The 24627-nt window shown below is 57.8% G+C and overlaps 2 protein-coding genes across 3 annotated transcripts; one reads left to right on the top strand and one right to left on the bottom strand.

Moving 5' to 3' along the window:
• Positions 1–942: 942 nt before the first annotated feature.
• Positions 943–6206, bottom strand: THPO (thrombopoietin). The gene is made up of 5 exons (XM_031968087.1): positions 4304–6206; positions 3767–3897; positions 3549–3635; positions 2074–2241; positions 943–1883 (listed from the first exon to the last, which is right to left on the bottom strand). Exons 1-5 carry the CDS (start codon positions 4530–4532, stop codon positions 1203–1205), a joined length of 1296 nt encoding a protein of 431 aa, XP_031823947.1. The 5' UTR covers positions 4533–6206; the 3' UTR covers positions 943–1202.
• An 818-nt stretch (positions 6207–7024) lies between these two features.
• On the top strand, positions 7025–20126 carry CHRD (chordin). Of its 2 annotated transcripts, XM_031968085.1 has the most exons (24): positions 7026–8080; positions 8242–8815; positions 9032–9135; positions 9542–9671; positions 9943–10071; positions 10402–10501; positions 10673–10760; positions 11173–11314; positions 11815–11955; positions 12102–12184; positions 12283–12430; positions 12550–12656; positions 12781–12900; positions 13363–13519; positions 13670–13890; positions 14417–14530; positions 14898–15212; positions 15311–15404; positions 15516–15572; positions 18004–18107; positions 18620–18722; positions 19096–19250; positions 19452–19548; positions 19663–20126. In XM_031968085.1, the coding sequence occupies exons 2-24, from the start codon at positions 8500–8502 to the stop codon at positions 19713–19715; spliced, it is 3078 nt and encodes a 1025-aa protein (XP_031823945.1). In that variant the 5' UTR covers positions 7026–8080; positions 8242–8499; the 3' UTR covers positions 19716–20126. The 2 variants fall into 2 exon arrangements, with proteins under 2 accessions (XP_031823946.1, XP_031823945.1); XM_031968086.1 differs by having other exon boundaries at positions 7025–8815; positions 19099–19250.
• Positions 20127–24627: the final 4501 nt, after the last annotated feature.

The following is a 24627-nucleotide window of genomic DNA, read 5'->3' as shown; positions in this document are numbered from 1 at the left end:
TCAGCATCCTGGGGGGTTCCATTGGAGAGTTTACTGCTCCTTGTTCTTGGGGATCTCCCTGGTTTATACTGGGAGCTTGCCTCTGCTGGGCATCTTGGACTACCTGTTCCGGAAAACCCCGGTGTGGTAGATGGCAGAGAGCACTGGGCAGGGCCAGTAGAAATGGGCAACCTGGAGAGTCAGACCTAGTGGCCTTGGGGGTGAGGGGGGCATGGGATGCTTTCTGGGCCTCAGTCTGTTCATCTGTAAAATGAGCTGCCCTCAATCACTAAGATCCGTGTTCCAGCTCTGTTAACCTTTGTTCTGTGATTCATTATCTGATGCTCAGCAGAGTTTGACAGGAATCCTACAGAGCCCCTCTTTAGTCACTCAGGGCTTCTGGGAAATAGGGCAGACTCTCCCCTCCTGCGGTGGGACTGGGGGAGCAGGCAGGATGCTTCCTGCACTTCTCCCCACCTCCACGGGAGGGAATCGGGAGCTTGGACCCGGTGAAATTTCCTCTCGGAGACAGGCTGTTTGCTCAGCTGTGTTAGCCAGGCCGGGGCTTCCCTGGGGCTGTCTCTAAACCTTAGCTGAGGTGTGAGGTGCCCCGGGACTTCCTGTCAGCTTTCAGGGATCCCACTTTCCCCTACTAGAAGGCCCGAGTGCTGCTGATGCTTGAATCCCCCCCCTCACCTTCCCTTCTGTTCCCCTGCTTTTCTGGGGCCGCTCTGACGTGGGCTCCAGGCCGGTGGCTGAGCAGGATCGGAGCAGATTCGAGGAGGGGGGGAGGGTTTGGATATATTTGGATTTGGAATATCACAGTCTTTCCTGTAAGCACGGTCCCCCCAGAAAGCAATGGGGGCCAGAGGGCTTAGCCCTGGATTGGTTCTTCATGTGGAACAAAGAAACCTGCTTTTGTATTTCCAGAGAGCTGCAGGTAGAGGCCATTTTGGGGTGATGGAGAACCAGAGATCACCAGGAGGTGTGTGTGTGGGGGGAGTTGGGAAGAAATGAACCAAAGGTTCCAAGAAAATCCACTTTTCTGACAAATATTTATCTGCTTAAAAAAATATTTTCTGAAATTGTACAGTGAAAAATGTTCCCTTCTGGCTGGAGAAGGCTCTGGGGGGTCGTGGGGAGGCCTCCGGGTTTCTGTACCCGGCCCTCGAGTTCTGAGAGTCTGGCCAGGCTGGGCAGTGGAGCTCGGGCCAGGCTGGGGATCACGAGTGTTCCGGCCGGCTCCTGGGAGGACGGAGGTGGGGGCTGAGGTCCCTAGTGTCGTCCCGGGAGTGAAGGCAGCACGTTGCAGGAGCCGTGTTACCTGAGCTTGTGGCCGAGGAGGGAGCAGGAGGGATGTGAGCCCTGGGTGTGGGGCCCAGTCGATCCCTGGGTGAGGGAGAGGGGAGCATGTGGCGTGCAGGAGAGGGGATGCTTGGGGGAAAAAGCAGTTCGACCAAAGGAATGGGTGGTTGGAAGGTTCCCTCCTGGCTGGAAGGCTGGGGGGAGTCTGCCGGAGCATTGCCTGAGGGTCCGGGAGGGGGAGCCTGGGTTCTGTTTGAGGGCCCCACGGTCACGTTCGGGTGCGTAGGGGCACCGTCCAGGGCACGGGCCGTGTGGTTCAGCAGTCCGGGAATCCTGGTGGGATCGGGGGCTTCTGTGGTGGAGCTCCCCGGGCCCCTTTCCAGCGCTGCCAGGGTCTGGTCCGTGAGCCCAGGGGTGGTCCTGATGGAGGGCACGGAGCCGCTGCCGGGGGTCGCTGGGGTTCTCTGGTCCTGCCTGGCGCAGAGGATGGGCCTTAGTGCATGCAGCAGGAAACGCACCTTTCCTCGCAGGAGCTGCTGGAAGCTCAGGAAGATGGCCGTGGGCTCCCTGTGAGCTGCAGTCTGGCCCTTTGGGAGAGACTGGGGGCAGAGGACGGGCCCAAGGCCAGAGATCATGTCTCTGACAAGGGCAGGGGTCTAGGCCCAGGGGCAAGGAGGGAGAACACGGCCCACCCGACACCCGTTGCCCACTGCTGGGCGCTCCTGGTTCTCTGGGAGGAGATGGTGCAAGGAAGAGGCACTTCCGTGGGTGCCTCGAGCTGGCTCTTACCGGAGTTCCCAGGAGGCCCTGCAGGGCTCCCAGGAGGACGTGCGTCTGGCCTGTGAGCTGCCCAAGCAGGGACGAGAGGCAGCTGGGGCTCAGCTGCTTCCGGGCCGCAATCACACCTTCCAGCAATAAGGTCACGGCTCCTAGGACCTCCTGCCCCTTGGTCTGCTCCTGAGGAAGAAAGGTGGGGCAGGAAGACCACGTTGAAGGGGCTGGTGGGAGGGACGCTTGTAGGAGAGTAACGCAGGTGCTCCCTTTTGTGGCCTCCCTAACCAAGGCCGCCTGGGTTTTCTTGGACCCCTCTCCTCGTCCTCGATCGGCCCTCGGCCCCCCCCCCCCCCCGAAGGCCCCTGCAGTAGCTGAAGCTCGTTCCTCATGGCTGTTTCTGACTGGTGTCCCCCTGGCCGGGGCGGAGAACCCGGGACTGCTCCTGCATCCCCCCCTCCATCATGGGCTGGAAGCTCTGGGAGGTCCCAGCAGACACCAAGCAGCCAGAAGTTCTAGGGTCAGATCCCAGCCCAGTCACTTACCACTTGTGACCATAGGCAAGTCATATGGGCTTCTGAGCCTCGGTGTGAGAATGAGCAGGCCGGCCCAGCCGGGACGCCAAAGGCCCCTTCTGGGTCTCGGTCTGTGATCCTCTCACCGGCCCAACCGGACCGACAAAGGCTCAGAACTAGAGCAGCCTCCCAAGCGGGCAGTGGGGAGCCCCCTCCCTTTGTGAGCGAATTTCCTAAGGTGCAGCAGGACGACCCGCGGCAGGAGGACCCGTGGCAGTCAGTGGGCAAGCCCTCGCCACCCGCTTCTAACACCCGGCATCTCAGCCAGGGCTGAAGGGCGAACCTTTCCCTTTGAGGTAGGGAAAGAACGGGGGCTGCAACTGCGTCCCTACAACTATTGCTAGGGGCCCACAAATCAGCACTAGAAGTGCCAGATGGAGGGGGTGGGTGGGCAGGGACGGGCCCTCCCCGACGGGACCTCTCTGTGCCACCTCCCTTGGTCCCTAACGTACGTGTGGGACTCAACTGGGTGCATTTAAATCTCTCCTCCAAGTAGGATGGGGCCGTGGGGTCCCCCTCACCCCCTCACACGAGGCATGGGGCTCCCCCGGCTCCATTAGCTTTCAGGGAGCCTCCTGCCCTCTCCAAAAGCCTCCCTTCCCATTTCTCGGGCTGCTCCAGGTTCCGAGGAACCTGGGGCTGAGCCCCGAGTGTCGGTTCCCGCCTGTGTCATCCTGCAGGGAGAGAGCTTGGCCCCGGGGTCGGGTTTGTAGTTTCATTTTATTAAGACTTGGAGGAAGCTGGACACGTTTCCAATTTGTGAATGACCCAGCGTTGAAAGGGAGGCCGGATTACACAACTCGGGGGCCGGCTGCCATGGTCGTCCGAGATGGACAAGAAGATGGGGCCGAGGTGAAGGGCTCGTGGCTGCGGGTCTGGGGGAGCCGGGCCTGGGATCCCGGCCCTGGGACATCTCACCGTCTTTGCTCTCCATTCCCGAAGGCTGAAGTCCACGGTGGGCAGCAGGACAGGGATGGGCAGAGGGCCGAGGTCCGAGCATTGACTCTGTGAATCGGGAGCGTGGGGTTGAGTCTGGGGGCAAGGAGCGTGGGGTCACGGGGGCAAGGAGCGAGGAGTCATGGGCCCGTGTGGGTGACTGGGGATGGGGCCACGGGAGGGTCCCCCAGGAGTCTTACCAGTCGGCTGTGCAGGGCGGCAGAGTCTCGGAGCAGCTTGTTGAAGAGCCGGGGGTCGCAGACAGGAGCGGGGCTGGTCAGGGTGAGGGTTAATCTCGAAGTGAGGAGAAACATGGCCACAACAAGCAGCTCTGGCATGAGGAGGACAGTCAGAGGGTATTAGTTGCAATAGACACAGATGTGGCTGCCAGCTTGAGGATGGTGGAAGGGATTTGAAACCACAGGTCCTGGGTTCAAATCCTTACCTTGCCACCCATTAACTATATGATGTTGGGCAAGTTACTTCCCCCGGGGTAAACCTCAGTTTCCTTGTCTGTAAAACGATGACAATATTCCCTATATTGAAAGGAAAGTGCCTTGTAAATTTTAGAGTGCTGTAAAAATAGAAGCTATTATTAGTCTGGAGACGGTCCAGAAATTCCTATTCTAAATGCAGGCCGGCCATCCAAAGACTGATGCTCCAAACCCTAATTCCAGGAGGATTTAGAGCCTTGAAGGATCATTCCGGCTCGAGCCCCTCCCGCCCCGGTCACTCACCAGTCAGCTCCATGCTGAGCAGGCGGGCTGCCGGGGTGGCTCCCTGCGGGGGGCCTGCTCCCCTGGGTTCCGCCCGGGGCCATGGAGGCGGCTGGAGCGCGGAGCGGCTGGGCAGAGTGGGCTGCTGGCGCCGGGGGCAGGGGCTGGGGGCTCCTTCCGAGCAGCTGCGGAGCAGAACGCCTCCCGGCCCGCTCGGAGCTCTGGCGGCGAGAGAAGCGGTCGTTGGCATTTGCGGGCCGCCTCCCGGGGACCCGGCGACCTCGGCTCGAGCACCCCGGCCCGTAGGGAGCTCCCCCACGCTTTGGCTTCTATGGGCATGGGGACGGGGTGGGTGAGAGGCGGGCTCTGCCCACAGGGGGACAGCTGCTGGCTTAGGCTCCGGGAGTGTCCGGTTGGAGGGTGGGGTCGGGGTGTGAATGAGCAAGGATTTGGGGCTCCCGAGGGGGGCGGCTGTGGGAACACTTGGGAGTGACTGAGAAGCGGCTGCTAGAACCGGGGCCTGGAGGGGGAGAGTAGAGAGAGCTCCCCGCTCGCTTAGCTTTGTCCCTCTCTCTGTTCACCTAGAAGCCACTTGGATCTTTCCGCCCCCTCACTTGTCTCCTGGTATCTCTGGTTCCCAAGCAGACAGACTGGGCCCTGGATTAGGGGAGTGGGGATCCTCTTGTGGCCCCAAGACTTCCAGGAATCGGGTTCCTGCTTGGTTCCTTTCTGGGGCTGTGGCCTCTGCACTTCCAAGTCTGTCCCTTCCTCCCTGCCCCCAGCAGGCCCCTTTCCAGCCCCTCACAGACCCCCCACACGGCTTCCTCTTTTCACAAGTTGTGCAAAGAGGTCTGCACCTGATTCAATATTGGGATTTCCTGTAAGTCTGTCAACAGGGCTGGACCCTCCCCCCCTTTACCTTCCACTCCTCTGCCTCGTTCTTCTCCCCCCAGATCCCGGAGGCCCCGAAAGCAGCCTCAGCTTGGACGGGGACAGGCCAGGAAAGTGATGGGGAGGTTCGCATTCATCCCAAGAAGTTCTTGCCTCCCCCCAAACCCCCAGAGATAGGATTTCCAGGCCTGAGTCAGCTTCCCTGTAGCCAGCTCACCTTCCTCTCTTTTTACCGCTGTGGGGCTATACCCCTTATAGTTCCCCAGGATGAACTGCCTCTAGGAACGGGCCTCCCTCCTCTCCCCCACACCCCACCCCCTACTCCAGCTCTGGCTCGGGCCTGCTCCTCCCATTCTGGGAAGAGGCTCCAGGCTTCCTGACAAAGGTCAGTGGCTCCAGTGTAACTGCCCTTCCCCCAGCCCCAAAGCCTCCTTCCTACCTCTTCAACCCCTGACTAGCCTCACGGCCTGCCCTCACCCCCCGTGCCCACACTCACCAGGTGGGGAAGAGCCTTGGGCGCAGGTGTGCTGAAGATGGCCCGGCAGGGGACCCGGAGTCCTGGGGCCCAGCCCTTCCAAAGCAGTAGGGTCACTCGCCCGGCCTGGTCACTCCTGCCCAATCAGAGCAGGGAGCCACCCAAGCACCGACTGGGGCCCCCGGATGTGACGCCCTCCTCTTCCCGCCCACAGCCGCGCCTCGGTCCATTCACCCAGAAAAGCCCCTCCAGAAACTCCCAGATTGGAGAGTACTTTGTTCAGTTGGACTTGGGGGCTCCTCTCCAGGAAATGGGAAACATGGCACCTCTTCTAGGAAGGGGATGGGTGGGAATTGGAACCCAAGCCTTCTCCTGGGATGGTCCTGACAAGAAGACCCCCAGCCCTAGCGGAGCCCGGGGGGACCGGACCTCCGAGCTCATGGTTAGAGGGGAGCTCTTTTCTGTTGGGAATTCTAGAGAGCACTCAGAGAATAAATGACCTCAGTGGTTTTCCAAAGCCAGTAACTGTCAGAGGCAGGGCTTGAACCCTTGTCTTTGTGCATCTGAGGCCGTCTCTGTTAGTCTCACTGCACCCCAGAAAGCACATCTGTAGCTTGTTTTGGTTTGGGAAATGTCCTGTCTCTGTCTCTCTCTGTCTCTCTTTCTGTCTCTGTCTCTGTCTGCCTCTCTCTCTCTGTCTCTTATCTCTGCTTCTGTCTCCCCTGCCCCTCATCTCAGTGTCTCTTTGACATTTATTAATGACACCCTTTGATGGGACGCCTTGTTCCCTGACCCTCTTTCTGTACTGACTTTTACTCTTCCCCATTTCTTTTTTTTACACCCTCTCCACCAATTGGAGGCTCCTTGGACAGAAAACGATCCTGTTAGGACTCACTGCCCAGGGAAGGCAATGCAGGTGTGTTTGGGGGCCCAGTAGAGCAGGAGGGAGAGGGCGTGCGACCTTTGCTGGACCGGCCACTTTGGGCAGCTGGAATTCCCTGCTCTTGGCCCTTCCTCCTCCCCTCTGCCCGCTTCTCCCTCATCTTCTTCCCTCCTTCTGCTCCACCTGCCTTCCCCTCTGAGATAATCCCGGCGGTTCTGTGTACGTCCCGTGTTCCTTTGGAACGGAAGCTCCCTTAGGGGAGGGCCTGTGTTTGCTTTCTCCAACACTCGGCACCGTGTCTGGCACATAACAGGCTCACTGATGTGACAGAGGAAATAACTAGGTCTCTGTGTACTTCTGCTGGGAAACTGCTGGTGAACCTCCGGTCGGGGAATACCTCCTCCTGGGCCCGAGCTAGATCCCGGGAGCTCCGAGAGCCCCGGAGTGAGTTGTTAAATCTTCAGTGTGAGCATTTCCAGCTCAGAAATCAGTAAATGCTCCAAATGGGGTCTTGATTTATTGTTTTATTCATCATCTAGACCTAAGAAGGTGATGGATGAAATGTCTCGAATGCAGATGAAGCCGAAAAGGCATTGTAGTTACACTCGGAGAGCTGGTTGTTAAACATTTACCAGTGCATCCCTGATCCTTGAACACCCCCTTCGGTTTCTCTCTAACTCTCGGCTTCTGATTCGTGATCCCCCGGCCTCCTTCCGGCTGCTGCTCCTTCCCCGCTCCTCTCCTCATTCCCAGGCTCCTCTCCTCGCTCCCGGGCTCCTCTCCTCGCTCAGCGTTGTCTCCTCGGGAACAAGGCCCAAACCCTGGAATTTTCCAGTCTAGCCAGACAAGATGTCTTTGCAGATTAGGAAGGGAGGGGTGGCTGGGAGCTGAGGTAGTGGGGAGTGTGAGTGTGTGAGTGTGTGTGTGTGTGTGAGTGTGAGTGAGTGTGAGTGTGCGAGTGTGTGCAGGTGGGAGGCAGACAGGGTCAGAAAGTCAGGGGGGAGCTTCTGCCAGGGGAGTCCCAGGAGCTGGAGGGCCGGAGGGGGGAGCAGGCGGCGCTGGGCCTGCAGCTGGGCCGCTCTGCCCGAGCTCCTGAAGGGCCGGGAGGGGCCACCGGGAGGAAAGGCGTCCCTGCTACATGGCCCTGGTCCCCCGGAGCCTGGAGAGCGGAAAGTGCTTAGAGAAGAGGCTGGACGGAGGGCAAGGCAGATGGATCCGGGTGGGGCGAGTGGCGGAGCGGGAGCCGAGCCGGGAAGGAGCTGGAACGGATGGGGGAGGGTAGCTGGAACTGGACCCTGAGCGAAGGAGCCGAAATCCCCGGGCAAGAGACAGGTGTTGGGGGCGGGGGGCGAGGGGGGGAGGGGAGGCTTTCCTCTGCTTCCTCCCTAAGATTGTCCCTGAGCTCCTGGCCCCTGGGCTGCGCTCCTTCTCGGGGAAGAACCCCACTTTCTCCGCCACCCCAGGCCTCCCCCCCGGATTGCCCGAGCCGCAGAAGTCCCTCCCATCCGGAGCCCCTCAAAGGGGTGTCACCGGCACCTAGCTAAGAATGGTCAGTGCGTCTTCGGCTTTGCCCGCCCCCCCCCCCCCCAGGTGGCGTCCCCCGGAGGAGGGGGGGCACGGGGGGCTCCCGCCCCGCCCCCGCGTAGGGACATTCCCTCCCTTGGCCCCCCTCCAGCCCCTCCCTCCCGCTCTGCCCCTCCCCTCCCCCAGCTCCAGCGGGCCGCGTCTGCAGCGCCGGACCCCCCGGGCTGGGCTCGGCCCGGCCCCTCGCAGTGTCGCCGCCGCCGCCGCCGCCGCCGCCCCGTTTGCTGACGAGGAGGCCCCCGGCCGGGGCCCTGGGCGCCGGGCATAAAACGGGCCCGGGCCGGGGCTGGGGCCGGAGCCGCCGTCCCCGGGCAGCGGAGCCGCTTGGAGCCCGCGTCTAGGCACCGTCCGCCCGCCCTGTCCCGCCCGGCCGCCGCCGTTCTAATGCCCCGCCGGCATCGCAGTCCCCGGCTCGGCTCGGCCCGGCCCCGGCCCCGGCCCGGCCTCCCAGAGTCCCCGGCCGGCCGGCCCGCCCGACCTCCTCGCCTCGCGTCGCCCGCCCCGCCCGGCCCGGCCCAGCCCGGAGGCTGCCCGCCTTCGCCGGCCCGCGTCATGCGGAGCCTCTCGGGCCCGCCGGCTCACTTTCTCCTTTTTGGGCTCCTGGCGCTGGGGTCCCGGGCGGCCCGCGCCTCCGGCCCCGAGCTCCCCCAGCTGCCCATCCGGCCCGAGAAGGAGCCGCTGCCCGCCCGGGGTTCGGCAGGTAGGTGGCGGCGGGTGGCACAGGTGCCCGATGCTGCCGCGGGCACGGGGCTGGGGGGCACGCCTGGCACGAGGCGAGGCGAAGCGAGGCGAGCAGAGCGCGAGCTCGCAGGGGCGGGAGGGCGTCAGCGGGGCCGGCCCGGGAGGGGATGGGCGCAGGGGCGGGAGGGCAGCGGGCAGGGAGGCGGCGGCTGCCAGCTGAGTGCCCGTCCCGCAGGCTGCTCCTTCGGGGGGAAGCTCTATGCCCTGGAGGAGACGTGGCACCCGGACCTGGGGGAGCCCTTCGGGGTGATGCGCTGCGTGCTCTGTGCCTGCGAGCTGGTGAGTGGTTGCCGGGACGCGGAGGCCCCTCGGCGCCGGGCCGCCCGTTTGGAGGACCTCGGACTGCCGGGAGCCCAGATGATCCCGTGGTGATGGAGAGGGGTGGGGGAGGGCCCAGGCCTCCGGGACACGGTGTGGACGCCCTCGGCGGGTCTGTGGGGAGCACGGGAGAGGGCGAGGGGCCAGGTTCTTTCCCTTGCTCCCTCACCCCCGGGCACTGGGGGCAGCCTCTGCCGACCCTCCGTAATTCCGGGCCGCCCTGTCAGTTCCCCCTCCTTCCTGGCCCGGATGCGTGGGGAGGGCCGCCCCCACCTCGCTCCCAGTTCCCCAAGCGGACTCTCTAGCGCCTGGGGTGCCCCCCCCCCTTCCTGACCGCGTTTTCTTCCTGTCCCTGCTTTGGCCGTAGCCCCCTTGGGGTCGCCGGGGCCGGGGGCCGGGCCGAGTGAGCTGCAAGAACATCAAACCCGAGTGTCCGGTGCCGAACTGCGGGCAGCCCCGGCAGCTGCCGGGGCACTGCTGTCAGACGTGCCCCCCTGGTAAGGCCCGCCCCCAGGCCTAGGCTCCGCCCCTCGCCCCAGGTGCCGAGACGGGCTGCTCCGGGCTTCAGCCCCTCGTCCTGCGCGCTCCCTGGCTCCCTGGGGGTCGGGGCCCTGGGTTCTTCTTCCGCTCCGCCGATAGCCCCGTCGGGTGGCAGAGCTTAGGAGGTGGGGGAGGACGTGGGTCCCAGGGGACCCTCCCCCCTCTGTGTTGGTGGCTGGGATGAAGTTTTTTGAGCCCTTCTCTTCGATCCTCCTCCGCTCCTACCAGAGCGGACCCCTCCCGAAAAGCAGCCCCCCGCTTCGGCCTTCGAGTACCCCCGGGACCCGGAGCACCGCAGCTACAGCAACCGCGGGGACCCTGGAGCTGAAAAGAGGGCTCGAGAGGATGGGCACGCGGGTACGGGAGGGGGAGGGGGAGGGAGGATGGGCAGAGGGTACGGGAGGGGGTGGGGGAGGGAGGATGGGCAGAGGGTACGGGAGGGATGGGGGAGGGAGGATGGGCACGGGGGTACGGGAGCGATGGGGGGAGGGAGGATGGGCACGGGGGTACGGGAGGGATGGGGGGAGGGAGGATGGGCAGAGGGTAAAGGACTGGCACGATCTGGGGCATCTGGCGGGAGGGTATGTGCGGGCAGGGGCACGGGGGCGGGGAAGGTGGGTGGCTATTGGCCGGCCCTCGCAGGGCGCGAAGTTCTGAGTGGAGCTCGGGGCTGCTCTCTTCCCGCAGACTTTGTGGCCCTGCTGACCGGCAGAGGGTCGCAGGCAGTAGCCAGAAGCCGGGTGCTGCTGCTGCGGTCCACCCTGCGTTTCTCCGTCTCCTATCGAGGGTGAGCCGAGAGGGAGAAGGGCCAGAGAAACTGGGGGAACAGAGTGTCCTGGTGTGGAGGGCCCGGAACCGGAGCCGGGGGGAAGGGCAAGGAGGACCTGGCAGAGCGGCAAGGGGCGCCCGAGGAGCTGCGTCCTGGTCCCCCCTCCCTAACCCTCTCCTTCCCCTGCAGGCTGGAGCGCGTCACCCGAGTCCGATTCACAGACCCAAGTGGCAACATCCTTTTCGAGCATCCTGCTCTCCAAGCCCAGGATGGCCTGGTGAGACCCTTCCCCAGTCCTGGCGGCCTCGCCCGTCTCCCCCTGCTCCTGAGCCAGGCGACGAGACCGCGGGGGTGGAGACCAGGGGAGGGCGGGGGTGGAGACCAAGGGAAGGTGCCGCCGACCTGGGCCATCGGCTGATCATGTCAGCTCATAGATTTAAAGCTGAAAGAGCCCCCTCCTCACCGCCCAGTCCAGCCTCGATTTTGTAGTTACAGCAGAGGCTCAGAGAAGGAAGTGGTGCGCCCAGTCCCCCGGAGTAAGCTGGGGCTCTTTCCTCTAAGTCCTCTTGGGGATTATATTTATCTGTGTCCTCTTGCTTTGAGCGCTATCCATTTATCTGTTTCTCTATCTGTGTCGGTGTCACTTTTTCTGCCTGCCTCTGTCTATTCTTTCTATTCATCTACTTCAGGTCTGTGGGATGTGGCGGGCACTGCCCCGGCTGTCCCTTCGGCTCCTTCGGGCTGAGCAGCTGCACGTGGTGCTGGTCACACCCACTCACCCCTCAGGGGAGGTCTGGGGGCCCCTGATTCGCCACCGGGCACTGGCTGCAGGTGAGGACTGATGGGGGGAGGAGGGGAACCTGTGAGACCTTGAGCCTTGGCTTGGAGATTTCAGTCAATTGCTCTATGTCCCCATGCATGATTCTTGTGACTCCCCCAAACAAAACCGCTGTCCCGGGCACCTTACCCCTCCTACCCTATTGTTTCTCAAGGGGCCATTTTACTTTTTTTGTATTTGTATCCTCATCCCTTTGTGCAATGCTGGACGCAATAAATATTCATCCATCCATCCATCCACCCATCCACTCATCCATCCATCCAACCATCCATCCATCCATCCACCCATTCATCCTTCCACCCATTCATCCATCTACCCATTCATCCACTCATCCTTCCATCCATCCATCCACCCATCCATCCAAATGGGAGCCCTAGTCTTAGCAGAGGGGGATCTTTTTGCCCCCCTCTTTTGAGCCATTTCTGTGGAGGTTTGTGTCCAATGGGGAAAGGGGAGGCCTGCTTTGAAATTCCTCCTCTCCCCTTGTACCCAGAGACCTTTAGTGCCATCTTGACCTTAGAGGGCCCACCTCAAGCCAATACTGGGGGCATCGCTCTGCTCACCCTGAGTGACACAGAAGACTCCCTTCACTTCCTCCTGCTTTCCCAGGGGCTGCTGGACTCTAAGAGTGGTGGTGAGTGAGAAGAAGTGGGAGCAAGGCATTGGTGAGCCTTGGACCCTTCCTGCAGGTCTTACACCTTCCTTCCAGGGAGCCAAGAGGGGGGAGGGGGGAGGGCATGGATATCTAAAGCAGACAGGCACCCATCCATGTTTCTGCAGGATCTTTCCATACTCCCCTGCGACTGCAGATTCAACACCAGGACCAGCTCCTCCGAGAGCTCCAGGCCAATGTCTCTGCTCATGTAAGGGCCCAGCCTGTCCTCCCAGACCTCTCGATCGGGCCAGAATCCTGCCCTTCATAACTCTTCTCTCCCTGAACGCTCTCCCTAACCCTCTCCAGGAGCCTGGCTTTGCTGAAGTGTTGCCCGACCTCACGGCTCAGGAGATGCAGTGGCTGGCTCTGGGAGAGCTTCAGATATCCCTGGAGAGGAAGGAGGGCCCTGGCCCCCGAATCAGTGGGCACATCATTGCCAGGCAGAGCTGTGACAGTGAGTGGCTGCCCTGGGCCACCCTCCCCAGCTGGAGGGAGGGGTGTGGGCTTTTTAATAGGATGGCCTTTCCTGCCCCGCTCCTGCTCCTCTACATCCTCGTTCATTTTTCTCCAAAGCCCTGCAAAGTGTCCTGTGTGGCGCAGAAGCCCTGGTGCCAGCGGAGACTGGTGCCGCGGGCTCGGCCAGCCTCCGGCTTCTGGGGAACGGCTCTCTGCTCTACCAGGTTAGGGGCTGCAGTCCTTGGGGAGTTGGCTGCAGGGGAGGCTGGGCACTGGAGGGTCTGCAGTTGGAGGCCTTCAGGGCCCCTGATCCTCTCCTCCCCTCTGCGTTTTGTCCCTGGCCCTCAGGTGCAAGTAGTGGGCACGGCCAGTGAGGTCACAGCCGTGACTCTGGAGACCAAGCCTCACAGGAGGAACCAGCGCAGTGTCCTGTGTCAGATGACCAGGGGCCAACAAGGAGGGCGCATGGTAAGGGAATCCCGGGGAAGGAGGGCAGGGCTGGGGTGCAGGATTAGAAGAGCCCTCCCTTGGGCTGAGGAGGCTGAATGAAAATGCATTTTTATTATTATCATTTGTTTTTACTGTCACCTAAATCTCCCAATATATTCTCCCCCCTTCCTCTCCTAGAGAGCCATCCTGTCTAAGAAAGAATAAAAAAGGAAAAAGAAAAAAAAATGTTCCACAAAACTAACCAATAACCAATCCATTGAAAAAAATCCAATGTTCTTTGTAGTGTTACATTCAAAACCAGCCCCCATCTCTGCATAATAGTTGAGGGGTGTGTAGGCATGTATGTGTGCACTGTACACGTGTGTGTGTGTATGTGTGTGTGTGTGCTTGGGTGCTAAAGTCTTCTTTACCTCTGCTGACCTGCTTCTGTCTATCCCACCTTCCTGGGTGGGATCCCCCTCCCCTGCCTTGCTTTGCCAGATCGTGGGCATGTGTCCAGGCCTAGGTGCCCGGGGAGTCCACATGCTGCTACAGAATGAGCTGTTTCTGAATGTGGGCACCAAGGACTTCCCTGAGGGGGAGCTGCGTGGGCATGTTGCCACCGTGCCCTACAGTGGGTATAATGCCCGTCAAAATGGTGAGTACCACAGTGCTTTCCCTTCACCCCATTACCGGTCAGGAGGATCTGATGGCTGACTTCCCAGGCATGTGGCCGGGCACCCTGGGCCAGGATCTCCCTGTAGGAAGCAGGTCCTCCCCTTATCTTGTCCATCCCCTCCCTTTCCAGTGCTTCCGGTGCCCTTGGCAGGAGCTCTGGCCCTGCCTCCCATCCGAAGCCAAGCTGCAGGGCACGCTTGGCTTTTCCTGGACGGGCACTGCCATCTGCATTATGAGGTCCTGCTGGCTGGACTCAGTGGTTCTGAGCAGGGCACCGTCACTGTCCACCTCATCGGCCCCCCCGGCCTTCCAGGGCCCCAGCGCCTGCTGAAGGGATTCTATGGTCCTGAGGTGAGTGAACTCGCTGAGCATTATCGGGGGGCCTTATGTGGGCAAATAAAGAAACAAGTCCATGGCCCTCCGGGGAACGGGGATTCCGGTCGTTCTCCGCTAGCTGGGCCCTTCCTGGGGGAGATGGAAGGCTGGGGATCCAGGTTCCACGGAAAAAGCCCTGGATTTGTACTCAGAGGTCCTGGGTGTGAGTGTTGCTGATACTCCTTGTGTTTTCTCCTCTGGGAAATCAGAAGGTTAGACTAGAAAACATCTGAGGTCGTTTCCAGGTGGCAGCTTTGGAGCCTCATTGACAGGGTTGGGAAGATAAAACCTCCCGGGCTTCTCTTAGAGATAAAGACTATTCTGTTTGATACTGTGAACACCGGGCTTGGAGCGGGAGAACCTGACTCCACTTAGTCTGTGGACAAATCACTTTCTCTGTGCCTCAGTTTCTTTATTTGTAAAATGGAAGAGTTGAATGGATGATGTTTGAGGTCCCTTCCAGCTCTAGATCAAGTCTTCCATTCTGGGTCTGTGTCCACAGGCCCAGGGGATTGTGAAGGATCTGGAGTCCGAGTTACTGCACCACCTTTCCCATGGCAGGGCCTTCCTGCTGGTCAGCACCAAGAACAGCCCCCGTGGGGAACTGCGGGGACAGGTGGGCTGGGGCTGCCCAGGGAGAGGAGAATGGGAGGGGGTCCCCGGGGACTCTGGGTCGCTCAGGGGGAGGGGATGGGAGGGAGGGGGTCCTGGTGGGCTCCGGGGCGCTTAGGGGGAGGGGATGGGAGAGAGGGAGGGAGGGGGTCCCGGGGGCTCCGGGGCGCTTAGGGGGAGGGGATGGGAGAGAGGGAGGGGGTCCCGGGGGGCTCCGGGGCGCTTGGGGGATGGGAGGGAAGGGGTCCCGGGGGCCCCAGGACCGCTTAAGAGAAGAGAGTAGGAGGGAGGGGGTCCCGGGGGGCTCCGGGCCGCTCCCGGAGAGCGGGCGGGAGGGAGGCGCCCTCAGTCCCCGCTCCCTCTCCCTTCAGGTGCACATCCCCAACCAGTGTGAGGTGGGCAGCCTGCGGCTGGCGGCCCCTCTGCCCGACAAGCCGGCCCCTGAGCCGCCCAGGAGCTACCTGAGCCCCGAAGCCCCGCAGGTGGCCGCGCCCGCGGTGCCCGCGTCCGTGGGCCCAGCGGCGCCCCCGCCCCCGCCCGAAGCTTCGCTGGCGTCGGTTTCTAAAGGGGTCGGGGGCGGGCCCCTGCTCGAGCCCAACACGTGCTTCTTTGAGGGGCAGCAGCGTCCGCACGGAGCGCGCTGGGCTCCCAACTACGACCCGCTCTGCTCTCTCTGCACCTGCCAGGTAAGGGGGCCCCGGGGGCGGGGAGGAGGGGACGGGGGCTGCTGGGGGCAGGGCCCCCGGAGCTTCCTCATCCTCCCCGCGGCCCTCTCTCCCGACAGAGGCGGACGGTGATCTGTGACCCCGTGGTGTGCCCTCCCCCGAGCTGCCCTCACCCCGTGCAGGCTCCAGACCAGTGCTGCCCAGTTTGTCCCAGTAACCAAAGAGGGACGGGGGGAGGGGAGGAACAGAGGAGAGGAGCAGGAAAGGGCAAGAGGGAAGTTTGGGGCACGGGGGGAAACTGAGCCCCGCCTCCTTGCTCCGCAGAAAAATCGGACGTTGCAGACAGACAAGGGCTGGATCGGAGCCGGGATCCCGGAGAAGGTGAGGGAGGAGCCGGGAGGCGGAGGGGGAGGGAGAAGAGGGAGCTGCTGATGGTTCTAGGAGACGGCAGGAGAGGGGAACGAAGGGCATGAATGCAGGGCCGGGGGTGGAAGCTGACCTCTAAGGAAACCAATTTCGTTGGGGGAAGATCAAATCCTCCTCCCTGGAATCTGCCGCCCTCCTGCCCCACCCTTCCCCAGCCCCTCCCCTAGCGCAGGCCCCCTCCTCATCTTTTCCCTGGATTGGGGGCCACAGGCTTGTAACGGGTTACCTGCAGCTTCCTTCAATTAAAGCAACATTTCTGAAGTACCTACTATGGGCAAGGCCTTGGCAGGGCACCTAACAGTGAGAGAGAGAGAGAGAGAGAGAGAGAGAGAGAGAGAGAGAGAGAGAGATGGAGGAGGGAGAGAGATGGAGGGAGGAAGGGAGGGAGAGGGGAGAGAGAGAAAAAGAGAGAAAGAGACACAGAGACACAGAGAGAACAGGAGCCAGAGAGTCTTAACAGCTGAAAGGATGAAGAAAGGTCTCATCTAGCAGGTAGCCTAGGAATTGTGTTTTAGAGGAATCGGGAGAGACTCCAGAAGTCAGAAGTGAAGAGGGGGGCATTTGGAATATGAGGGCCCACCTGGGCCAAGGCCTGAATAGACGCAGGTCTCCTGGAACATCATGGATGGGGAATGGCTAGCGGAATGGTGAGACTGGAACAGAATACGTGAAGGGGAATAATAGGAAATAAGCTTAGGGGGAAGTCATCTAATGGAGTCCTATAAATGCCAGGCTGAGGAGTTTGTGTCCGACAGGGACTCATTAAGATTTTGGGGGAACAAAGGGGCGTAATCGGAAATTGTTTTGGGGACTATCAGTTTGGCAGCTTTATGGAAGATGGAAAGAGAGACTTGGAAGGAGGGAGAACAATGAGGACATGATACAGGAGAGAAGTGGTGATGGTGGAGAGAGGAGAATGAGTGAGCGATGAAGTTAAAATAGCCAAGACTTTGCAGCCGCCCAACTATGGGGGCTTAGAGAGAGGGAAGACAAAAGATGGTTTCAGGAATTCAATATGGGCCATTGGAACGGTGGGGATGTGCTCCCAGTCATCTTGGAAGAGGAAAAGGTTTTGAACTAAAAATGATGAATCTACATGGGCTCCGCTGGGGCCCAGCCAGGCGTTAGGACAGCGGGAGGCCCTTGTCACCAGATTGTCGAGTTAGCGGACAGTGACAATAATGAATTTTACCCTGGCTCCATTTGGTTGAGATGCTTGGAGATGACGTCTGTTTTCCCATCTGTAAAATGAGAGAGCTAGCCTAGCGGCCTCTGAGATCCCTTTCTGCTTAGGTGCTGCGGTCCTCTGGTCTGTCTGTCTCTTCTTCACTCCATCCTTTACTGGATCTACTTCTTAAGGCACACATGTGATCGTAGAGTCTTCCCAGCTCCTTCCTGTCCTCTTCAGAAAATCTAACCTCTGGAGCCTAGGATTTGAGACCCATTCTGGGTCTGATTTCCCTTCCCATCCCTCTGGGGGATTAGTGCTTTCCCATCCCTCTACTTGTCCTCCCCTCTTGCCCTTGAGCTTTTACTTGTGCAGAAAGGACTTCTATTCATTGCTGCCTGTTTAAGTTCCTCCTTTCAAGACCTAACTCCAATTCTGCCCCTTTCAAGAAGCCTTTCCTGCTCTGCCTCAGTTTGAAGCAAACTCTCCCTCTCCCAAGAACTTCTAATTCTGTCTCGGCCCCCCCCTTTGTACTCACTACCCTCTACCTTGTCATATTGATTTGTGACCCTTCCTCCCCCACTTAAGCTCCTTGAGAGCACAGTCTATTGTTTTTCCTCTCTGTTTTCAATTAATGAATGATACAGTGAGGATTTATGAAGCTCCTATTTGTGGATGAGCATTGCCAAGAATGAAACAGACATTCTCCAGGGGCTAGTACCTCGGACGGTACCCGGCACCCAGTAGGTGCTTACCAAATGTTTCTGGACTTTAAATTTGATTCATCTCCAGGATCAGAGACAGAATGCTCTGTCTGAAAGCCCTTCATCTCCCAGCCTTTCTTACATTCTATTGGACGACCTCAACAAGCCGGTGACAAGGGCCTCCCGGCTGTTCTAGTTCCCGTTGTCCCCCGTGCCATCATCTTGGTCTCCCAGTTTCGTTGACCCAATTTTGGCCTTCTCCAGAGACCGCTCTTGGTCTCTCCCCTTGCCAGTGCCTTCCTTCTGAGGTTTCTTGTCTGGTATTGTCCATTTACCCGTTTCCTCCGTTAGAATGTCAGTTCCTTGAGGGGAAGGACTTTTTTTCCTTTTTGCATTGCAGTGTGTAGTAAGGACTTAACAAATGCTAGTTGACTGACTGATTGATTGATATCGGTCTGTGGCCTGGAAAGAGCCTCCCTGATCTTGACTTTGGACCTTATTTTTCTCTCCCCAGGCTGCTACTTTGACGGTGACCGGAGCTGGCGGGCGGCAGGCACCCGATGGCATCCCGTGGTGCCCCCCTTTGGTCTCATCAAGTGTGCCGTGTGTACTTGTAAGGTACGGGCAGCCTCCCAAACCGGCCTCCCAAACCAGCCTCCCGTCCCCTCCTCAGCACGAGCCGCCAGAGGAGCTGATTTGATCTCTGGCTTCAAGGGAGGGCTGGCCTCCAAGAACAAGGGGTGACAGTCCCTCCGGGCTCTGCGCGGCTCCGACCACATCTGGACCATTGTGTTCAGTTCTCTGTGGCGCAATTTAAGGGCTTGAGAAGCCGGAGCTTTGAGAAGGGCGGCCTGTGGGGAAGAGCCTGCGTCTGTGTCATATGAAAATTGGTGGAAGGAGCAGAAGTTTGGATGGGGAGAGAGGGTGTGGGCATCCATGGGCTGGGGGTGGGGAGGATGGGAATAGTTTGTGACTGTATCCTTGGTATCTGGCCCCATTTCTGACACACAGTAGGCACTTAATGAATGTATGTTGCTGTGTATTAAGGGTTTGGGTCAGATGGGGCCTGTGGGCTAGCTCGCCCCTCCCGAGCCTCCTGGTCCCTTCCAATCCTGCTGATTCCCCTGTAGGGAGCCACGGGGGAGGTGCACTGCGAGAAGGTGCAGTGTCCCCGACTGACCTGCGCCCAGCCGATCCGGGCCAACCCCACCGACTGCTGCAAACAGTGCCCAGGTGAGTGGGCCCGGCCCAGGTGAGCGGGTCTGGCCCGGGTGAGCAGGTCTAGCCCGGGTGAGTGGGTCCAGCCCAGGTGAGTGGGTCTGGCCCGGGTGAGCAGGTCTAGCCCGGGTGAGTGGGTCCAGCCCAGGTGAGCGGGTCTAGCCTGGGTGAGCGGGTCCAGCCCAGGTGAACTAGTCTGGCCCGGGTGAGCGGGTCTGCCCCAGGTGAGCGGGTCCAGGCCAGGTGAGCGGGTCCGGCCCAGCTGGCATTGCGCCTGGAGTTCCCTGGCTGGGGGGAGAGGATCTGTCCCCATCTCTGAATCCTCCTCCTCCTTTGAATTCCATCTCTGATCCTCCTCCTTCCCGTTTCCCTTCCTCTCTTCCCGCAGCAGGCTCTGGAGCTCGGGCCTGGCTGGGGGATCCCATGCAGGCGGACGGGCCGAGAGGCTGTCGCTTCGGGGGTCAGTGGTTCCCTGAGAGTCAGCGGTGGCATCCGTCGGTGCCCCCCTTTGGGGAGATGACCTGCATTACGTGCAGGTGTGGGGTGAGTGCTCTATTTGGGCCAGGGAGTGATAGTGGGAGGGGCACAGCGGGAGAGCTTCCAGGGGATCCATGTGGGAAGACCCAGAGGAGCAGGAAAGGTGCCAGCAGAGGCAGGAGCCCGGGATCCGGAGACACCGGGAGCCCCGGTGCTGGAAGGTGCCCAACGCCTGCCGGGAGCCCACCAGTGTCTTCTCTGTCCTAGGCCGGGGTTCCTCACTGTGAGAGGGACGACTGCCCCCCCGCCTTGGCCTGTGGCTCCGGGAAGGAAAACCGCTGCTGTTCTCACTGCTCACCCCGATGTAAGTGTGGAATCCGTGGCAGTTCCCACTGAGGCGGGGCCTTGGGAAGGAGAGACAAGGGTGGGAGCAGCCGCTGGCTCCTCTGTCCGACACCTTTCCACGTGTCTCCTGCAGCCTCTGAGACCAGGCTGGAGCCCGAGCTGGAGAAAGAAGCTGCCGACTCTTAGGCGACTGACGGAACCTGAACAAAGTGTGTGCGAGAAGGCCGGGGCCGAGGGGAGTGGGCGGCCGGACAGGTCATCCAAGGGAGGACCGATGCCAGCATGGCCCCATCTCTGCCCCCAGGCCCCGGCTCTATCGGGGACCCGGGTTCCAAGCTGGCGCCAGTATCCGGCCCCGACACTGCATTGCCTGCTCCACCTCTCCCTGCCCCCACTTGTTTGCCCCTGCCCCGGCCTTCGGGCCCCTCGCCCCTCGCTGCCCAGCCCCTGTATATAGCGCCACCGGCTTTTTGGGATGTTTAATTTATCCTCACTCAGCACCAAGGCTCCCCCGCCCCCAACCTCACCATCCTCGCCCTGAGCTGAGCAGAGTCATACTGGAAATGTGTATATTTATTAAAAATGTTTTTCAGTTCATCGCTCTGAGGCTCTCTTCTTATACTTGAGGAGGGAGGGAGAGCCATGGGCACGAGCTGGGGCATCAAGTCCCTTGTGATGGGGATGAGCTCTCTGGGCCGGACGGGGCTACGAGCTCTTACCGCTTCTGCCTTCAGGGGTCGGGAGCCCAAAGAAAGAGGCAGGAGGCAGAAACTGTGCCCAGCATGGCTTTGGGGGCTGTTCCGAGGGTGAGAGGAAAGACCAGGCGCAGGCTGGGCGGCCCATCTTGGCAGACGGGGCACTGGCTTCCCCCCGGGTCTGTCCCCCCGGGGCCTGCCCCGAGCTCCCTGCTTCACTCCTGGCAGCTGGGCCAGTGATGGAAGTCCTGGAGCATGCTGGGCGGGCCCCATGAGTAACCACTTGGCAAAAAGCCCGGCTAACCTGCCAGCTCTGCCAACACACAGACAGGCAGGGAGCGCTTCCCTCCCAGAGCAGCCCTGGTGCAAAATGGGGGCCTTCCAACGGCTGGAGCCAAACGAAGGCGTCCGGTCTTCCTCTTTCCTGGAAGTCGGTCTTGTTTGGGTCGGGCCGGGACGTTCGTGCTAGACTGGGCCTGGAGCCGGCCGTGGCCCAGCCTGGACCCTCAGAAACCTTGGGTGAGCCACCCGATCACAAGTGATGTTTTACTCCAATCCAGTCCGATCCAGCATTAATTAATTACCTACTGGACGCCAGCCACTGTGCCAAGTGCTGGAGATACAGTGAGTCTGTCCCAAAGGAGCTTATGGTAGAAAGGAAACAGCTTACAAACCTGGGCTGGAGAACAGACCCCCGGACCCTTAGCCAAGCATGGGCGTGATGGGCCGCCGCATAGAGACAGTGCTGACAGGCCCCCGCTGACCAAGGGGCCCAACCTTCTGCAGGAAAGCTGGTCAACCCCCCACCCCCAGGGTAAGAGGTCATTTCTATTGGGCTTGGCTAGGGGCCTAATGAATAGGGAGAGAACTGACTTTAGCCCTTCTCTTTTAGACTTAAAATTATTTTTATTGACCCCTTTCTCCACATCATCTTCCTTTCCCAAAATTGTCACTTGTTGTTCTGATTCTCTGTAACCCCATTTGGGGTTTTCTTGGCAGAGAAATGAAGCAGTTTGCCATTTCCTTCTCCAGTTCATTTATCAGAGGAGGAAACTGAGGCACGCAAGGTTAAGTGACTTACCCAGAGTCACACAGATGGTAAATACCTGAGACTGGTTTTAAACTTGGATTTAAACGGAGGCCTTCCTGGCTCCAGGCTCAGTACTCTCCACTGAACCACCCAGCAGCTTCTTTCCCAATATATTGCTACCTTGAAAAAGTTTTCTTGATTCCTTTCTTTCCCATCTCCCCTTCCTGTTCTACTATATGCAATAGAATGGAAACATTCTGGCTCAACTTGCCCCATAAATATCAACCTTCCTGGTTCTTCTGGGACCTGATCTCAGTGGAGATTGTACTAGTTCTCACGTTTCATCATTATGAAGAGTAGATTTAGGGATCTGAATGATGGACTGCTTCAAGAACTGAGGAGACAAAGAGATCATAAAAAAGGGAAAGGATCTTCCTGCACAAAAATGTCCTTTGTGTAGTAGCAAGGAGCTGGAAACTCAGTGGATGCCCCTCAACTGGGGAATGGCTGAGTAAGTGATGGTATATTATGGAATATTATTGTTCTGTAAGAAACGATCAGCAGGATGATTTCAGAAAGGCCTGGAGAGACTTACACGAACTGATGCTGAGTGAAGTGAGCAGGACCAGGAGAATATTGTACATAGTAATGGCGACATCGTCCGATGATCAATATTGGTAGACTTTGCTCTTCTCAGCAATGAAGTGATCTAAGACAATTCCAAAAGACTCACAATGGAAAATGCTGTCCACATCTAGAGAAAGAAGGATGGAGACTGAATACAGACTGAAGCATACTATTTTACGACAATGTTTAATGTGGAAATAGAAACATGATTGTACATGTATGGCCTATATAAGATTGATTGCTATCTTGGGGAGCAAGAGAAGAGGAGGCTGGGAGAAAAAAGTGAAAATCAAAATCTTATAAAAGTAAATGTCAAAAACTAATATATTTTAAAAATAGAATTTAAATTTAGAAATTTTAAAAAGAATTGAAAATTCAGAAGCAGAAATGACAATTAAAGATGAATTGACCGTGATCTTTCTGAAAACTGATACATTGTAAATAATTATGTTGTTTTGTTGTTCGTTGTTATTAATAAGCAATATGGTCAATAGCTTTGAAATTTGTTTAAGCCTAAGAAATTAGGGGGTTTGATATGAGCAAACAGGATCATAGGCTCCTCGATTTACAGTGACCTTAAAGGTGATCAAGTCTAAAGCTCTCATTTTACAGATGAGTAAACTGAGATTCAGAGAAGCTAAATGATTTATGAGAAAAGAAGTTTCTTAGTTTATCAAAGAAAAATATATAAAAGAGTTTATCAAACTGTTAAATAAATTGTACTTAAACTGTGATGGATCTCAGAGCTAACTAATCACTGAGAGATGTCACGTTTAATAATGAGAATAAAAACATATCATCTTGATTACCTTAGAAAATGGGAGGAGAATAAATAGGGAAAGTCTACTAGTAGCATGTTAAGAGAAAGGTGATTGACCCATCTAGTTTATATGTAAAAATTGACCCTAAAACCTGCTACCAATCTACTTGATTTTTATTCCTTTTGTTTCTATGATAATGAGTTAAACACTATATATAGTCAAACTCTGCTTGCGTGGTCTCTCCTATTGTACCATGTTCACTGTGCCTGAGGAAGGAGTGGCAACTGAAATGCCAAGGGTTGTGGCAGATCACCTATGAAGACACACTCAGGACTTATGCAAATTCAACTATCAAACCCTTTTTACAGAAATAAAAGGCGAGAAATAACTGTGGAGGTATTGATTATACATTGTTGGGCTGCACAATAGCACGATGATGTTGCCAAAATTGACTTACAGATTTAATGCCATAACGATCGAACTACCAATGGACAAACAAACAAAAAAACGAAATCGCTGAAGTAACGTAAAACTACAATGTATACTTCAATGGAAGTTTTTGGCTCATCAAATAGAAAAACAACAGTATTAATGCTGGTGACCCTTTGGAAGAAGACTTGTCTCCCCAGAAAGTGAATGCAGTCGCCTCTTTTGTTTAGGTCAGAATGTGCAAGAGGAAGTCTCTTAATTTGGCCTCAGATAAACGAGGGGACAGAACTTCTTTTGGTTTGGTAAATAAGAGGATGTTCCTTTTGACTGAAATCAACAATTCACTCTCTTTTGATTTAGTTACCATGAATTAAGATCTCTCCTTTAATTGGCAGAATCTTCTGCTCAGGGGAATGGAGGTTAAGGACCAGATCAAGGATGTTATAAATACAAATCTTTCTTTGCTTTTATAACTATCCCGGGGCCTCAATGCTGTTGACTTAGATAATGCCTGGGATAGTCTTTCTGGGAGGCTGCCATATTTCAATTGGCCACCAGAGGGCACTTAGTCTACAAGTGCCAAGGCGCTGCTTTCCCTACCCATGATTTCATTGGATAGTAGTTTTATATCTAGACATCTCTCTCTCTCTCTCTCTCGCTCTCTCTCTCTCTCTCTCTCTCTCTCTCTCTCTCTCTCTCTCTCTTCTCTCTCTCTCTCTCTCTCTCTCTCTCTCTCTCTCTTCTCTTCTCTCTCTCTCTTTCTCTCTCTTCCTCTCTCTCTCTCTCTCTCTCTCTCTCTCTCTCTCTTCTCTCTCTTCTCTCTCTTCTCTCTCTTCTCTCTCTCTCTCTCTCTGTCTCTGTCTCTGTCTCTCTATCTCTCTGTCTCTGTTTCTCTCAGTCTCTCTCTCTCTCTGCCTCTCTCTGCCTCTGTCTCTTGTCTCTGTCTGTCTCTCTGCCTCTCTCCTCTCTCCTTCCATTCTTCTCTCCCCCTTCCCTCCCTCCCTTTCCCTCCCTCTTTCTCCCTTCCTCTCTCCTTCTCTCTCTTTCTCTCTCCCTCCTTCCCTTCCTCCTTGTCCCTCCCTTATTCTCCTTCCCTCCTTCCATATCTCTCTCTCTCTCTCTCTCTCTCTCTCTCTCTCTCTCTCCCTCCCTCCTCCCTTTCTCCCTCCCTTCCTCTCTCTCTGTCTCTCTCTCTCCTTTCCTCCTTCCCTCCCTCACTCTCTTCCTCTGTTGTACAACATAGTTTAGCACCTACTGAGTAAAAAAGAAAAAGTTTTGAAAATACTTGTGGGATGAGAAACCCGACTCCCTTTCCTCATTCCCCATTTTGTGTCTAGAAGCTTCTCTTGTCACTCAGGTGCCTTTTTTCTCCCTTTCCCAGAGAGGGAACATCAATCCTCCCCTTGCCTCATCTCCTCAATGTATGTTTTATTGTTCTGAACATAGGTCCAGCCTGTGTAATTGCCCTCAGCACACAAAGTCTTACTCATGGCTTTGACAGAGCTTGGCAGGGATAACCTAGAGTTACTCTGGAGAGATTTTTTGGAGGCAATTAA

The sequence above is a fragment of the Sarcophilus harrisii genome, chromosome 4 (assembly GCF_902635505.1).
Source record: "Sarcophilus harrisii chromosome 4, mSarHar1.11, whole genome shotgun sequence".
Lineage (NCBI taxonomy): Eukaryota > Metazoa > Chordata > Mammalia > Dasyuromorphia > Dasyuridae > Sarcophilus > Sarcophilus harrisii.
The sequence above is the reverse complement of the archived record's forward strand: the minus strand, read 5'-3'. Positions and strand labels throughout refer to the sequence as shown.

What these genes read in the sequence shown, in the direction of transcription:
- THPO (XM_031968087.1), bottom strand. Translation starts at nt 4,532, where the DNA reads ATGCCAACGACCGCTTCTCTCGCCGCCAGAGCTCCGAGCGGGCCGGGA. An exon ending in GCTCAGCATGGAGCTGACTG is followed by an intron (nt 3,898 to 4,303) that starts GTGAGTGACCGG and finishes TCCTCATGCCAG; the next exon opens with AGCTGCTTGTTGTGGCCATG. An exon ending in CCGCCCTGCACAGCCGACTG is followed by an intron (nt 3,636 to 3,766) that starts GTAAGACTCCTG and finishes CCCGATTCACAG; the next exon opens with AGTCAATGCTCGGACCTCGG.
- CHRD (XM_031968085.1), top strand. Translation starts at nt 8,500, where the DNA reads ATGCCCCGCCGGCATCGCAGTCCCCGGCTCGGCTCGGCCCGGCCCCGG. An exon ending in TCGAGAGGATGGGCACGCGG is followed by an intron (nt 10,072 to 10,401) that starts GTACGGGAGGGG and finishes CTCTTCCCGCAG; the next exon opens with ACTTTGTGGCCCTGCTGACC. An exon ending in GAGCCGGGATCCCGGAGAAG is followed by an intron (nt 15,573 to 18,003) that starts GTGAGGGAGGAG and finishes TTCTCTCCCCAG; the next exon opens with GCTGCTACTTTGACGGTGAC.